The sequence below is a fragment of the Passer montanus genome, unplaced genomic scaffold, assembly GCF_014805655.1.
Source record: "Passer montanus isolate IOZ18808 unplaced genomic scaffold, ASM1480565v1 scaffold82, whole genome shotgun sequence".
Taxonomy (NCBI): Eukaryota; Metazoa; Chordata; class Aves; order Passeriformes; family Passeridae; genus Passer; species Passer montanus.
The window spans coordinates 134,771-151,591 of NW_024373479.1; the positions used below are offsets into that span (position 1 = coordinate 134,771).

Here is a 16,821-nt window from a genome sequence, read left to right on the forward strand (position 1 = left end):
TGGAAGTCAGAAAGTTTACTTTTTGTTTATCCTCCTGAACTTATTGATCTTGTTTCACATATCTCAGTGGACATAAGTCACTCATCACATGAAGGAGGCATCAAATCATTCTTGGTTTTGGCAGAAAAAAGTGCACTAAAAAATTGAACATTTGCCTGTGGGTTTTTTTGTGAATTCACAGAGGAACAACTCCTGGACATAGTATCAGTGCCTTTGTTTAGAACAGTGGGTGATGACCACTGGTGTGCCCCCTTGCTACTTCAGTACTGGGAAGAAGCAGAATTAGCACTGCTGGGAGCAGTCAGCCAGTCATGACCAAATGACAGAACAGCAGTGACCTATTCCAAACATGTATAAACCTATTATTTCTCCTTTTGAGAAAGATAACAGGATTAGATTTTGAGGACTGACTGAGCTAACAGTTGTTTCTATCATGATGAAGACAAGCAAATACTCCAAGTAAAAGTAAAAAAAAATAGCTGCATGATGACCTGAGCAAAACCTCTGCTAGAATCTAGAATTCTGCCTCGGATGCTGATAGCTACTAGGAAAAATTCAACTTTTATTTTCCATATTATCTTACAGGAAATCATCTTTTACTATGTAAAACATCGTATACAAAGGAACTGTTAGAGAAACAGGAATAGACATCAACTGAGATTACAGCATAACATGTAAAAGCTCTGAATGGCTGCAGAAGAGTAGAGAAAAGTATTACTTCAGAGAGAGTAGAGAAAGGTATTACTTCAAAATCCAACTCAGCTGGGAAAGGACACTCCTCAGGCCCCTGCATACTCAGCCAGCCCTCTTCTCACCCCACGAAGCCAAACTGCTCAGAGAAGGCTTCACTGAGCAGCCAGGAGGAGAACCACTGCAGAACAGGCACGTGGAACACACAGAGCATCCCGAGCTGGATGGTGCCCACGGGGATGATCCAGTCCAACTGCTGGCAGCTAAACACAGCCCCTGTGCTCTGCAGGGAGAGCTGGAGGTGTCCCCAAGGCCCAGGGGACAGCACCTCCTCTGCAGGCTGCCCGTGGCTCAGGAAGCGTTGGCGCTCGGTGCTGCACGCTCGGGTTACGGGAAGTGCCGGGAATTAAACCTGGACTTCCACTCCTCCTCTCTTCAGCCTGGTCACAGCCGCGCTCCAAGCACTTAGAAAGCAAACAACAATCTGAAGTATCTTACACACAATGAGGGAATCATTTTATTAGATTATGGAAGACAGCAGCATTACAGTACAAAAAGTTACAAGAGTAGCAGAAAAAAAGTGTTTTTGGTTTAAATACTCAGGATTATACTGGGGAACATGAGAAGGATAGTACCCTTTTCTAAACTAACTCCTAACCAGGTTATCAAAATAAGTTTTGAATATTTAGCACAAGTAAAAAAGTTACAACAAACATCATTATAAAATGCTTTAATAAATAGTTTTTTTTCTGAAAGGCTTTTTTTTTAAAGAACATGTCAAAAAAATGTACTAAAACAGATGATCTTGCAAAGCAAATCCTGCATTCCTGTATAAAATAACTGGTTTGAAAACATTCATGTTTACATTGTTCGTGGGCCAGAGTTTACACTCTCAGACATCCGTTCCTCTCAGTGGCAGGGTAACTAGGTGTATGTAGTGTTATGCTTCTTCAGTAATTAAAATAAACTTATAGTCTGCCCAGTTAACAGCAATAATAAAAGCCTTAAAAAAAAAAGCATAAGCCTTCCATAACATTTAACCATTTCTACTGAGGTACTCCCATCCTCTGAGCTTGCCAGCCTTTTTCCTTTAGAGCGAAAGATGAATAAAGCACAACAGAAACAAGACTGAGGAAAATATTGTTCCCTTCATTAGGCCTGTATTTAAACGCAAAAAAAGTAATACCACATGTAATTAACATATTCACAAAAGAAAAAACAATGCCTCTCTATGTTGGTACTGTACAGTAGATGCACCCGTTAGTGTTCTTGAGATGGGCTGAACATGGGGATAAACAAACATTTCTGGATCTATTTACACGTAAGTGGTTATGTTCCTATGTAAATACAAATGACCAACAGATTTCTAACATTGATTGTATTAACATCATTTTCTAATCTGGACATAATACCAAAAAAAGTCTTATAAACTGCCATAGAACCTCCTTTTCTGCAACATAAATTAAAAGGAATGACATGTAAAAAAAAAAGACCAAAATATTTAACTTATTAAATCAAATATACAGAGTGATTCATTTAATATGTACATATTTACAAAAAAGCACTTTCACTATTAGAAAATAAACTGTGTCAGTTGGGGAACCTAGAGTTCTCACAATTTTACTATATTGATATGGCAGTCTTTGACAGTTGCTATAGAAAAAGTTTAATCTCAAGGCACTTGTCACATGCTTCAATACTGCAATTCTAAAGTAATTCAACAGAAATAAAAAGGCCACTTTTAAACCACAGTTGAAAGATCTCTATAATTTTTTTTTTGTTCCTATTACAAAGTGTAAGGCAAATTTGGAAAAAATCTTACAGAAGCTACTAACGTAACAAGTGCAGTGAGCTGCCATTAATAGAGATTCAAAGTCAAGAAAGCAGTTTAAAGTTCACACAATTTCCTCAACCAGGAGGTTTTAAAGCCACCATTAAATTAGAGCAAGTAATAAAAAGAAATACATTCTGTAAACAGTGTACAGTCTTTTGTAATAAACTTTACACATATTGAAAATACCTCTCCTCTGCCACACAGCGAGTGTATTATAAGTAAACTTTACAAAAATAGCAACTATCAAAGATTACTCATTTTTTTCATCTGACAGTCATTGAATAATTTATACAAGGCTAAAGAAACAAAATAAATTTTATTTATTATTTTTATTTATTTTTTTTACGCAAAATAAAGAAACTATGAACATTTGACTCCAGATATTTTTAGTCCTTGATGCAAAGTGGAGATGTCAATTTTTCCCCTCCCCAGCAAGCGCAGGCGCAGTCTGCCTACATCCCAAATACAGGTTAGTCTCTACTGCCTTCAAAGTTTGATGCATTCACATTTTTTACAGATCTGTTGTCCATTTTGCCTATTTGGTGGGATTTCTTTACTGGACTGCTCTCTGATGTGTCAGACACCTTTGTCGGCAAAGGCTTCGCGAGTTTGTGAGAGAGGAATTTGTCCATTTCCTCATCTCTTTCCTCCTCTTCATCCTCCTCTTCCTCATACTCTACATACTCCTCCACCGCATCACAAGTTCTCTTTTGAGGAGATATGAAGTTTTTGCATTCATAACGAATGTCTTTGTTACTGTAAGATCTGTCTATAGGATTTCTTATGGGATTTAAAGGTGCCCACTGGTTATTGGCACCCTCTTCTCTGGGAGGACGGCTTCTCTCTCTCTCTTTTCTTCTCTTCCGAGTCCACCACACGCAGATGATTATACAAGTCAGCCACACAATGCTAAATACCACACAAAGAATTGGAACCAAATAATCTGGAGGGCAAATGGAAAGAAATAAAGTCTCGTGTTAACAGAACAAGATATATAACACTGGACATTTGCAAGAGAAGGATCCATACTTGACTACAGGTGATCCCCTGAACCATTTTTAGGAGAAAGGAAGAAAGATGTTTTTAATAGCACAATAACAACTGCCTGAATGCACCAGGTCCATCTGAAAGTGCTCTTTACTAGTTTAGTTTTACATGATTAATGATGAGGGAGGAAAGCTCCATTTGAGATCTTTTGTCCCCTCCAACAGACAAACTGGTTTTGTTAAATAGCATCTTTACCACTTATGCAAAGTTGGCCAAGAAAACCTTTTCTTAGAAGAAAAACCTTATCCTAGCAGGAGGCAGACAATGGAGTACTGTGCCCTTAAGTTGCTCTAGAAGTACTGGCACTTGCACCTGCATTTATCATCAGAAAGAACAGTCCTTTACCATCAGTGTCTGCAGACATTTATGCATCCATGATCTCCACAAACACCCAGGTTAGGGCTGTGTAACCAAATTGGTCATGCATTCTTCAGCAAGTTCCTGTTCTACCTCAGGATGAAATACCAGAATATCTGCCCAAGGGAGAGTCTTCACTGCTCAATGAGCAAACAAAAGTTGAGGCAATTGCTTTTCTCTACTCCCTCAATGCAAACCTCACTATGGTGTTCTCCCAGCCACAGAGACACAGATTATTTTTTCTAGGAAAATATTTCTGAAAATTTTATGTATATTTGGATTTCTTCTGCCCCTCTTCCTTAAGAGCTGTACAGCTAGGAGAGAATAACAGCATTTTCTGTTCTTGATAAACAAAAACTCACATGGTAAGGGGCAACAACAGATGAGTTGCTTTGTTTTTATAGAGAGCAACGGGATTGTTCAACAGCTCTGTAGACAAATGCTGTCAACCCACCACTCTAATGCCTGATCCAAACATAAATTCCCTCAGCAGTTTTATGGCATCTGCTTACAGAATAACCTGGAAATGACTATACAAAAACAACCAATGTTTCAACACCACAGTCCTTCGTTCCGATGTTCAAGTGCCTTCTGAGCACATTCTTATGTGGAATGTGACACATTCTCAAACATTTCCTTTTGGTACAGGAAGGTGAGTACACTGCCAACACAGTTGGCCTCAAGGGATCGCAAAATTGTATTTTAACAGTTATGGGAAGGATTGCACTCACATGAGTAACTGCTATTCTCTCCTGATTTTTCATAAGCAACCTAACATTAAATCCTGAATGGGAGAAATACTTCAAAGAAAAAGGAGCTCTTCATAACAGCTTCTCCAAGATTAGAATACAAAGCTTGCATTCTCACTGCTATCACATCTATTATTTCATCATATGACCATGGATCCAAGTTCAGTTAGTAACAGGTAATTTTTGGCATACAGATTGCAAATTCAGACTACTTTTTCTTAAAGCTAGAGGAAGTCAATGAAGCATCTAAATTATCAGCTGCACCTCAACACTTGAGCATCACACACAAATGAGAGACTCAACACATAGGGCTTTACACTACATTTTCTGCTAGGTTTTCACCCACCTCAACCAATTAAGGAAAGGGCAGCAGTAAAACAAAATCCAAAAATAGGTTACAGTTGGGTTCATAACAACTCCATTTAAAGAACTAAGGGCCAGTGGTCAATATTGAGCACCCATATTAAAATGAGGAGTCTGGAAACCATTTTGCAAGTAAACTCAAATTAATGCACTATTTTGGGAGAATCTTTAAATCTTATAGAGGTGGGAGGCAAAGTAATCTGCAGCCCTTTAGCCCTAGAAGCTAATTTGCAATCAGAAAAGCCAGAGGCTGAGGCATGCCAAAATCCTAGCTCAAATCCTTATCTTCCACACAACTGCTGTTTAAGGCAAGCACACTCCTTCAGGAGAGCTGAGGAAACAGTGCATTTGCCAAGACTTTAACAGATGAAAGACATTTCCTAGAAGGAAAATGCAAGGGAAGTGGAACCAGGCAATCTCCTAATTGTTTAGACTATGGATGGAAGATCTTCCAGAAGATTATGTTGGGGAGGTCTAGAAAAAAAGGTTGGGAGAGCCTCCTACCATTGTAAGATTTTCACTCTGGGGTTTAGTTGAACTTGAGCCTACCAGCGGTCTTCCACAAGCCCATCTCCTGCCTCCCCCAGGCAGCAACACAGGCATGCAAAACCTCCAATAACTTAGTTTGGCACAGCTCTTGGAGAGCCAGCATTCAGAGATAAAGGTCTCCAATCACACCATATCCTCTTAAAGAGGAATGAATGCTACATTTCAAGCCAGCTGTGCACTAGTGAGAAACACATGTTGAAAAAGAGCGAAGTTTTACATCATGGCCAAGGCTTGGAAGAAACTAGACATCTTTAACTCTTGTTAAGGTAAATAAATAGCCCACAAGCACTTCAGAAGAGACTGGTATCACTCCACACCTTCCCTCTCCCCGTATTTTCATTTCCTCACAGCCTCAGTGCAGCAGCATCAAGGGCTGAGGCTGGTTTAAGGTTAATGTAGGAGAATTGGACAGGATTGGAACTGCACACAACAACTCCTGATCTTATGAAAGGTGTGTTTGGGCTGGAGAGCTGGGTTGGAAGTCAGAGCCAAAACCATAGCAAGAATATCTGGGCATATAACATTAGGGATGAGGTTAAGTTTAAACTAGCACACAAGCACAGAAACTTGACCTCAAAGCTGCTTTCTCTTCAGTTAGTAACAGCAACTAAAGACACAATATGGTGGATCATTTTCTTCAATGTGTGAAGAAAGATAAGAGAAGTCTGACAGCAGGGGAGCAAAAAACACACCACAGAGGAGGTTTGCATTGGAACCTTACCTGATGAAGAGTTCCCCACAACGATGGTCTCAACTTTGACTTCAGTTACTGCCAACATGACCGTGCTGTTCTGTCGCTTGGTGATGGCATTTACTATTGTATTGGCAGCATTCTGAATGAGGCTGTTATCTTGTTCATCTCGGTGTGGGACAAAGGACTAAAGGGAGTGAAGGGAGAAAGCAAGAAGTTATTGCAGTCACCTAAACATGGAAATGTACTTTTAAATCCAGAAACATCTTAACTGAGTTCCCTCAGTTCAATTTGCCTAACAGTAGCTGCAAACAGCTCTCTAAAAGCTTTCCACAGCAACAGCATGGCTGGCTCTACCCAAACTGCAGATGCAGTGTCAGACTTGGTGGGTAGCACACCTACTTGTTAATTTAATATACCTCAAAGGATAGGCAGTGACTTCCATGTTACTTAAACTGATGAGCTAAACTTAGTCATAGTCTGGAGCAGTTCAAGACATGTGGATTATCTAGATAGAAGCTTGGACTAATAACAGTCTGCTCTATTTATACCATACACTTTGGTCCCTGCATCATGGCTCAGCATGCTCTTTACAGAACTAGCAGAGACAGACAGTCCAGCTTCTGCCTGACTTCATTTACCAGGAAGATTAACTCTTCCTTGAAAACTAAGCCACACACAGGCATGGAGTGATTGAGCTGTAAATGCATCTAAAATAAGTCTTCAGTTCATTAGGGCAACAGTTACTTTCATCTACTTGACTTGTACCTTCTTCCACTTCTCGCTTAGTACCTTATGTTTAAAGAACATCCCTGAAGCAGCCATACACTAAATGCACAGCATTTCATAAGAAACCTCTTCACAAGAACAAGCCAGACACCTGTAACCCTATCTCCTTACTGAGAGGGTCAAGAGCCCAAGATTTCTGACAGAACAAGCAGACACCTGTTCACCAATTTGGGCTGAACTAGCCTTTAGAGTAATTTATCATGAGCTTGTAGTAGCCACCTGTCATTAACAAAACCTGCAGTTTCAGCTCTCTGGCACTGTAGGAAATTGTGAGATCACAAAATTGCTTTGCAGACAAGACTAGGCCACAGATTGGTCCACCTGCATTCAAGTGAAACAAGCTTGAACAACTTCTTCCCCAGCAAAAACTAATAAGAAAACATATTTATATATATATATATATACACACATCTCATACTTACAATAGCAACTTCCACTGCGTTCTCTGTGGAGTAAGATGGATCACACAATATTATCAGAGTTCTGTCCCTAGAAACAGTCCTAGTAGCTGGCAAATACCGGATTTCAGAACAGATATTTTCTGTTGTAGTGCCCTGTTAGAAGCAAGGGAGATTGTGTCGTTTTAGTTCAAGTAAAAAACAGCATGTAAAAATAAGGTTCTTCAGAGTTTTTGCAGTTTCTAAGAACTGGTGAAGGCAGAAAAGAGGGGAGCAAGAAAGGGCAGAAAAGTGAAGAACAGGGTTTTGGAATGAAGAGCAAAAAAACTGAGCTTGCACAATTATGTTAGTACAGTCTGAGCTTGAAATGTAAATAGTTCTTCAAGACTCAAGAAGATAGGATATTCAGTACAAACCCAAATTTTGCCTCATCCTTTAGACAAAGCTCAATTAAAAGCAACAGGAGTCTAGTAATAAAATTTCCAAGCTTACAATAGCAAGGAGTCATATTAGAAACCTTAATCTTGCATGCTGTGACACAGAATAGATCCCTACATATATTGCCACACTTCATTAAGAATTCCATTCTCACCTGGGGGACTTTGTCTCCATTAAAGATTAATGTAATTCTAGCACAGTCATTGTCCAAGTAACCAGAATTAGGCAGACACTTGATATTGATAGGCAGAGGTTCAGAGGCACTGCATTCTCCCCAGTCTGTGCACGGTGGCTGAAAGCATTTCATATACTTCTCCTGGCACTCTTGACCCATGGGACACTGGTTATTGGAACTATCCCAGTATTTGTGTAAGAGACAAGGCTTTTTTCCACACCACACCTAGGAAATAAAAAGAATGAAGCACTGTTACAGGTAGTTGCTCTCATGCATCAAATCCAAATACACAATTCACACAGAAAAATATCTGTCTTTTGATACTGCTGGAGTTCCATTAGCAGATGGATCTGCTTTTCCACAAAATGAGGACATTTAGTACAGACACAAGAGTAAAAATCTGTGCAAAGAATCTGATAACCACTGACTGGGCATATCTCCTTAAAGTTTATAGATTTGTCCCACTTAACTGAGTTATACAGAAATTTAAGCATTTATTTTAATTTAGTCCTCTAGGCTTCTACAATACGAAAGAGCAGTATCACCACAAAGAATAATTTCCTCAATATTCATAACTGAGACTCCTGCCAGAGAATGCTGAATATGTTAAGAGCTGATGCACATTGGTGATAAGCACAACCACTCCAACCATGCTCCCAAAAGGTAACAGTTTGCTGGTACCCACAAATTACTGGGGAGCAGCAGTTTCCAAACACAGCTCCATTCCAGGAACTGCACTTGGATGATCCTTGGGGATCCCTTCCAACTCAAGATATTCTACAATTCCACATAGCCTTTAAGATATAGTACTACATAGTACTGTACAGCTATCAGGAAATTCGGGATTTCTAAAAGCACAATTGTCAGCAAGAAAGTGCAAGTGTTCCACTACAATGGAAGAAACCTAATACCACACATGGATGAGCTGAATTTAAGGCACATGTTCAATCTGCATTTAGGTCTTTCTTTTCCTCAGTCACAAACCTGCCACAAGAAATATACAAAGGCTGAAAGCCGTCAATTCATAAAGCTACTGAAGAACAATATAAAAAGGCAGTTAATACCCAGCAAAAAATTTATTCCTACATGTCCTCCACCTTGGAACTCACATTTCACAGAACTGGGAGTTCTAAAACCATGTTTACATAGCTTCAGCAGTGTGATTTATTTATCCTTTATTCCAGCACATATTTTATTTTCTGCAACAAGTGGTCTAGAGAGCCTGTTCTAGCAGGTTGACAGCAGGACAGTAACTTATGATATTAAAGAAAATCCATAACTATTTTTACAGGAAGACTCTTAAAAAAACAAAAAAAAAACCAAAAAACCCCCAACAAATGAAATTTAGAGGAGACAAAGACTAACTGATGCATGAAGAACAGTGAGTTTGTTTCAGCCACAAGAATTTAAGAAAACAGGCCAAAATGCCTACCTTGGTGCAGTCAATACGTCCATCCAAACAGTGGCAGCTGTTGCACTCCTGTTCCCACCTGCTGCCATGGGGAAAGGTCATTCCTTTAAGCCAGCAAGGCTTTCCAATTCCAATCACTAAAGAAAAAAAAAAGCCCAAAAAGCACATTCAGACACTTCACCTCTTCAAGCTATATAATAAATACTGTACAAATTTCAATTAAAAATATTAGCTACTGTTCCTTACATATCAGACTACCGTATATAAACTTTATAATGGCTACATTGTGCCCTATTTTCTTTTAGGTAAAGATTGATAGCAAATATCAAAATACCTTCTTGGCATCTAGGACCAATTCTTCCAGGGGGACAATTGCATCGGTATCCATTTATTTCATCTATACAGGTGGCACCATACCCACAAGGAGAAGACTGGCATTCATCAATATCTGGACAGAAAATAGGTAAAACTCAGTGACAAGGACACAGGACATTGTAATTAATAATTTACTGAGGTGTAATCTAACAGTACCTCCTTTTTTTAAAAGCAAAGGACTGCATGGCTACAGAACTAACCTTGTAATTAAACAGTTCTGCCATTTCAGCAATACCCTGTAACAGATTTCTCATAATTGCACCCTAATTGAAGTTCTGGTAATCAAAACAGCAGTCATATGCTGACTCATCTCACAGAGCAGAGGTGTTGGACAGCTGAAGGTGTTAATGCCCTGTCCACATTCAGCTGCAGAACAAGCCCCACATCCTGTTCTGGCACTAATCTCAGACATTTAGGCTTCACACAAAAGCATGTGTTTTCGTGCAAGAGCTGAACAATGATCCTGTTCAACAATGCTTAAAGAAGTGACTTGCTGCAATACAAGTGACCAAAAGGCAGAGGAGTAAGAGTTTAGTTTGTAACACACATTTCATGAACATTAATAACCTTGAAATCATGGATAGATTTATTTAATACATAGATACATAGCATAAAAGCCTCTTTAAAAAAGGCTTATTCAGAGGCTTAGCCACAGAAACCAATAGAAAAAAGGCTGGGAAGCATGGTCCATTCAGATGGACAGCAATGTGTCATTTATTATCCTGGGGAAGTGACCAATACTGATTTATGCAACAGAAACCAGCTCATCAAGTTGTGAGCCACAGACACCAACTGCTTCATTTTCAACCAGAAACATCTCTTCCAGAGCATCATTTGAAAGTTTTCTTCCATTGAGTATGAATGCCCTTTCCAACCCCGGAGAAAACTGTTTGAACACCAATTCTTGTCTGATACATGGTATCAGTTTATTTTAAACTACAGGACTTTGAAAATAAACATGAAAAATGTCAGTAGTGAGACTGCTACACTTGTAGGCAATGCCAAACAATCCAATGGATATGTAAGGGCTTTTGGTTCTATTTTAACTTCCTTCAAAAGTGCACAAAGATCTAACCTTAAACAGGGCTCAATTGCTCTTTCCTCCTGCCTTCATGCTATATAGGTTTGAGATTCTCCAGCCTCTGCTGAAAAAGGTGATTTGACTGTGTGTCTGTATCAGCCATAAAAGACATTTTTTTCAGAGCTACTCCTTCCATCTATACCAGTCTAAACAAGTAAAAAAATGTCTGCAGCTCCATTATAAATGCACAGTATTTGTATTTGTGACATCCTAGCCTTAAGGGGAAGAGGAGCAGGCAAGGAGAACTCAATATCCCTTTCTGGTTATCTGGATCTAGACACACAATGATCTGCCATGCCTGGTTCTGTACTGAGACACCACTAAGCTGATTCTTCCACAAGTGCTGCAGCTGCCCTCCAACCAGAAGTGCTGGCTTGTGTTTGCTCTATGCCAGAATGAGGATGAAGTCTCAACTTGAAAGCACATCACCATACTGATGGAGTGGAAGGACCAAGCCCAGAAGCCTTGAGGCTACAGAAGATTCAAAGTTTGATCTTCCAAAGCAGAAAGTAAATATAAGGTATTTTTCATCAAGTCAAAATGGTAAAATTCCTTTAAAAAGACAAAACCAAAACAACCCAAAAAAATCAGCCAAACAACAAACCCCCCCAAACAGTTTGTTCCACAACACTTCAAAATACTTTTAGGGTGTATTTTTCTCCTTCTTTTTGGCCTCTACCCTTCAGAATAATTGCAGTGTAACAGGTTTGTTTTCTAGCTTTAAAAGACCTTTATCATACTTCTGTTATTCATGTGCCAACACTACACTCAATGTTTTTGTTTCCATTTGGAATGTCTCAGTGCATTCTGGTTTCTTACATTAAGTGGAACACATTCAGATGTATGTCATCTTTACCAACAAGATATTTATCAACATAGAAATACTTTAAATTTAAGCTTCTGTGAAGCCAGTACCCCAGAAATGTCAGAATTATCCAAGAAAATCCAGCAATCAAGTCTTTAAGCATGATTTAAGCCAACTCATTTCAGTGCCATTTAACGAAATGAGTAACAGACCATAACCTGCTATTATTTACAAGGTATCAGTACCTGGCTAACAGGTGGCTTCTACTTCATTATTTGGAATTCAGTTGAGCTAATAATGTAAAAAGGGTCACCAGGTGTTCTTTCCAATTTGTGCAGAGTGGTACAACCATCCAGGTCTTTACCATGCAGGTACTTACTGATTCTGCAGTCAGGACCAGCAAAGCCAGGGGCGCATTCGCATCGGAACCAGTTCACTCCATCAACACAGATCCCCCCGTTGTAACTGTACATAAAAAAGGGTGGTTAATAAACCATCTACATTGCTTCATTGGTCAACTAAAGCTCTGTTAATTAAAGCTTCTGCTGCTCTTTAGGAGGACAACTTATTTCTATCAAGAGCAAAAGCACAATGCTAGATAAACCATACTGCTTAGCAAGTCAGCAGCTAAACAGCAACATCCTACAGATGCACAAGGAAGCACATCCACAGAATTCAAGGAGGTAGAACACACTTTCAAGGGAATACAAAGAAAGCTCAAGGTTTTCCAAATCTGTTTTTTTTAATACATGAAGCACAGATGATGGCATCAGAGTGGACAACTGAGGAAGATAAGGTAGATTGTTTCATCCACATCAGTTTTTTCCCTCTACAACCATAAATATCAGCCTCTGTATTTAAAATATTCCCATTTTATCTCCCAAAATTGTTTTGTTTTTAAATGTGTTTATACATAGTAATTGGTCCAACAGGACATTTTTGTATTATTTAAAATTATTTACTGTAAACTAACAGGTTTTTATTTCTCATTTTTTTACTCTATCCAATTACAAATGCTTCAAATATCATGTGATTCACTTCATATCACTGTAATTTACTGGTGAGTTCCACCATGGAGACTACACTAAAATGCTTTTATTTGTTCATACATGAATCGACTCAAGATTGTTTTGTGGTCTTTGGTGCTGTCAAGCAATGTCAAGGAATATGGCACAGCAAAAAAATGGTTAGAAGATATTTTACAGAGGCTGGCTGCAATTATTTTAGAGTAAAATTAGTTCCAATCTGTAATGTAAATCCATATGACTGTGCTCACTTGTATTTTCACAATAGGTACAGGACTGGAGTTCGTGTACTTACCATGGATGAGGGTTGCAGTCATTGGTGTCTAGAAAAAAAAGAATATTGGCTAGTGTAAATAGTGGCACAATTCATTTTCCAAAATATAACACTATAGTTCAGAAGCCACTATATTTGATAAGAGAAAAATACAGAACTGAATGTTCTTCCACTCTTGCAAATAAGGTTGTATCAACAGGCAGGCAGAGTGAAAACAGAAATCAAATTTAGAGTTTCCCTCCCAGTCCCAATGTAACACCGTGGGGGGTAAAAATAAAAATCAAAGTTGCAGGTTTTACTCCACCTAACCAATTCATTGTCTTGGTATGCCAAAATAGTTAACTGCTATCCTCAGAGAAAATGGCTTATACACTACTGCCTGCCTTTCCAGATAGTCTTCATTAGTAGAATTATTTCTGTGAGTATTTTTTCCTGCTCTGCACATGTTTCCAAAAATTACATTTTTATAGAAGGCCAAGAGTCTTACTTTGGCAGAAACTGGATGCAAAAAGCAGCACGACAAACTCCTCATTCATTACTCGAGCATCGTCTTCTTTACCTACCTCCCACTCTGAATGATTCAGATATTTTGGCACATGAACCCCATAAACTTGCTTTGTTTCAGTTAACAGCTCTCTGCCAGACACTCCCAATATCCCAGGGGGATGCAGGGAAGAAAGGAGAAAAGCCTTACTCTGTGTGCATGTGCGTCCTTCCCATCCTTCTTTGCAGATGCACGAGAAGGAATCTCCGCTGCCAACGCACGTTCCACCATTCATGCAGGGGTTCAGAATACAGCTGCTGTTCTTAGCTTTGAAAACAGAAAAAGTGTCTATTAGCCCAGAAAATGAAGAGTACCAATCATCTGGGTATGTCAGCGTCACAATCCTAAACAGCATTTAAGACAGCAGTTAAAAACTTACAAAAAGGTTAAAAACTCCAGAAATAATCACATGACAGTCTCTCACCCACCTTTACCATGGTCCCAATTCAATTGTTTAACTGAACCATGAAATTTTATTAAAAAGGAATTACTTCCTTTCTGCCCCATTTGTGTAAGCATTCTTCAAGTACTGCTAAACTATTACTTTGGCAGTGAGCTACCCAGGCCATAAGGTGTTCTTTGCAATAAAATACTAGTATTTAAAGCTCAGGTTTTGATTAAAAGCTGCAGTTGTACCTAAAAAGTAGAAAAATTCTACTAAATTATCTTCATTTGACTTCCTGATCATAATAAAGTTTTATTTTCAGAAAGATGCACCACAGATACTACATTCAATCTCCCAAGGGCAGGGGGGGAGGAAATCAAGTAGTTCCCTACAGCAGGCATTAACTTTGCAAATCCCCCAGGAAGAACCTCTTAATTTCATTATTCCTGGGTATGCCTGTTCACATGATCACAAACCTTGGGACTCTTCAAGCCAAGCTGGGGAATAAGTTCCCAGGAAAACCTTTACACAGGGCCTCTAAAGACCAATAGAAAAGTCCAGGTTTTCTAAAACTGCTCAGGAGAGAAACTATGGAAAAGACAATATAAGAAGGCAGAGGAGAACACCTTCCGAAAAATCAGTATCATGTCAGGTGAGTGGAAGAAATTACTTAAATTTCAGTCACCACCCAACTGGAACAGCTTTGAACCGGCCAGACAGAACAGTGTGTCTGTTTACTAAACAGTTGATTATTTAAACACTTCTCTGCTGCTTCTGGCTTCATCTGTAGACAATTTTAAAAGCTTACCAGTGTTGCAAGTACTTCCTATCCACTCTGGAGGACATGAGCAGCGGAATGTGTCTCCATCATCATAGCATGTCCCACCATTACTGCAAGTGTTTGCATCACACTGGTATTCACCTACACACCAGAACAAAGCAGTTTTGATTTCCATTGCTCTTGCTGAATGTTAGAAACAGGTACTTTTTAATCACAAAATTAAAGAGACTTTGTCTTTAAATGCACCAGTATCAGAAACACATTGTTCCACTTGCTGTATTACAATAAACAACCCAAAGAATGGAATCTAAGGACATCTCTCACAAAACTGTTTCACCACATGAAGGAATACATCTTTTAAATGTTCCATTTTGTGACTGGGAAACTGGAAGGGGTAAGGAAAGTGCACCTATTTTTTCACTGCGATTGTTTTATTTTAAATTTCAGGAACTCCAGTCCCACGAGAAGAAAATAAATCTTTGGGTACTCTAAAGATCAAAGCAAGGAACACTTACGTGAGTGACAAGTTTTGCCTTTCCAGTCATTCTTGCACTCACAATAGAAGTCATTTACCAAATCAATGCATCGGCCACCGTTGTGACATGGGTTAGGAGAACAGTCATTGAAATCTAAAAAAAAGTTATTCAAATTAGATGATCTAGCCCAGCCAAGGCCATGAGAAAACAGAAAAATCTCTTTATAAAGAAAATACATTTTGTACTACCTAGTAAAACAGCATCAGCCAAGGCCATGAGAAAACAGTAAAAAAATCTCTTTATAAAGAAAATACATTTTGTACTACCTAGTAAAACAGGAGTCCTAATTATTATGAGATTATCTTTGTACAAGAAAGGAAAATACTCTGATTTAATACAGAACAACATGAATTATGACTTTCTGACAGCTTAGAAGGAGCATTCAGTATGGCTTCCCAGTAAAGCACCAAAGTAGCTTTGTTTTTACCAAGAGTATTCTGAACTTTAGAAAGAGCTTTCTAGTAGGAACCACAATGTCCTGAAAAGGAGCCCCAGCACAGGACATCCTGGGAGATGAGAGAGACAGTTAAGGCTCCCTTGTTCTTTTCTGTTCTAAAACACAGATTTACAGCCATTACAGGTGGCTTAATCACATACATACACATGTGCACACATTAAACATACTTACACAATTATACATTTTAGAGGAAGCTCCTTTCACTTGAGACAAATATTTTAATAGGGGGAACATAACTATTCCAGCATAAACTTCATCTAGACCACACAAAAGGCTCTTCTGACAGCAATAGCTGCCAAAAGCTGCTCAGAATGTATTTCACATCTTAATTGATGCGTGTCCTGTAATAAGTCTCAGCAAGTCCTTGCCATCATGTTTTAGAACAGGCTTCATTCAGAGCAGAAAAAGAAACAACTGCAGTTTCCTCTGAGGTGTCTTAACCATGAACTGGCTGGCCTAGTTCACTTCCTGGCCAACACTCTTGCCTATCCCCAGGACAAAAAGTTTTCTCCTCCTGAAATAAATGCTGAACTATACCAAAGAATCAGATTCTGCTCCTATTGAAGGAGCTGAGGCTTTTAGAGCAGCTACCTGAAGTTATTTCTGAAAATATTTCTGCAAACAAGACTCAATTATGGGAAAGAGAAACTACCCCATTGTTAAAATACCCCATCTCTGTTAGAACAAGGCTGCATCATTTCGCCCTGCAACAGAGCAGTACTCACTTGTGTCACACAGTTCTCCTTCCCAGCCACTGGAACAGAAACATCTAAATGAATCAACTTCATCAATACATGTCCCACCATTCTTGCAAGGTTTCCCAAGACAGTCATTGATATCTGCAACAAAAAGTCAACAATTATTGCTCAAGGCTGTTTTCACCTACTCAGAAGAGTGAGTTACACTTGTGTCTCTAGGAAAAGCAGCATGAAGTTATTACTGCATTTGTACATCCAAAAGAAAGGCTCAAACATCTGTTTTCAAGCCTGGTAGGGTTTCTGGCTCCCATGTAGCAAGTCAAGTCCAACCAGAGCATTACGCTTACCTGGCAAGCATATCCAGGGGTT

The 16,821-nt window shown here is 39.0% G+C and overlaps 1 protein-coding gene across 2 annotated transcripts in view; it reads right to left on the reverse strand.

Moving 5' to 3' along the window:
- Nucleotides 1-1,458: 1,458 nt before the first annotated feature.
- JAG2 (jagged canonical Notch ligand 2) overlaps nucleotides 1,459-16,821 on the reverse strand; it is a 73,597-nt gene continuing 58,234 nt past the window's right edge. For both annotated transcript variants that reach the window (XM_039733039.1, XM_039733040.1), the window contains 12 exons: nucleotides 16,480-16,593; nucleotides 15,277-15,390; nucleotides 14,789-14,902; nucleotides 13,746-13,862; nucleotides 13,073-13,100; nucleotides 12,132-12,217; nucleotides 9,826-9,939; nucleotides 9,513-9,628; nucleotides 8,060-8,305; nucleotides 7,492-7,623; nucleotides 6,311-6,467; nucleotides 1,459-3,467 (listed from right to left, as the gene is read on the reverse strand). In XM_039733039.1, coding sequence (XP_039588973.1) covers nucleotides 2,995-3,467; nucleotides 6,311-6,467; nucleotides 7,492-7,623; nucleotides 8,060-8,305; nucleotides 9,513-9,628; nucleotides 9,826-9,939; nucleotides 12,132-12,217; nucleotides 13,073-13,100; nucleotides 13,746-13,862; nucleotides 14,789-14,902; nucleotides 15,277-15,390; nucleotides 16,480-16,593 — 1,811 coding nt within the window. In that variant the 3' untranslated portion in view covers nucleotides 1,459-2,994. The remainder of the gene's footprint in view (nucleotides 3,468-6,310; nucleotides 6,468-7,491; nucleotides 7,624-8,059; nucleotides 8,306-9,512; nucleotides 9,629-9,825; nucleotides 9,940-12,131; nucleotides 12,218-13,072; nucleotides 13,101-13,745; nucleotides 13,863-14,788; nucleotides 14,903-15,276; nucleotides 15,391-16,479; nucleotides 16,594-16,821) is intronic.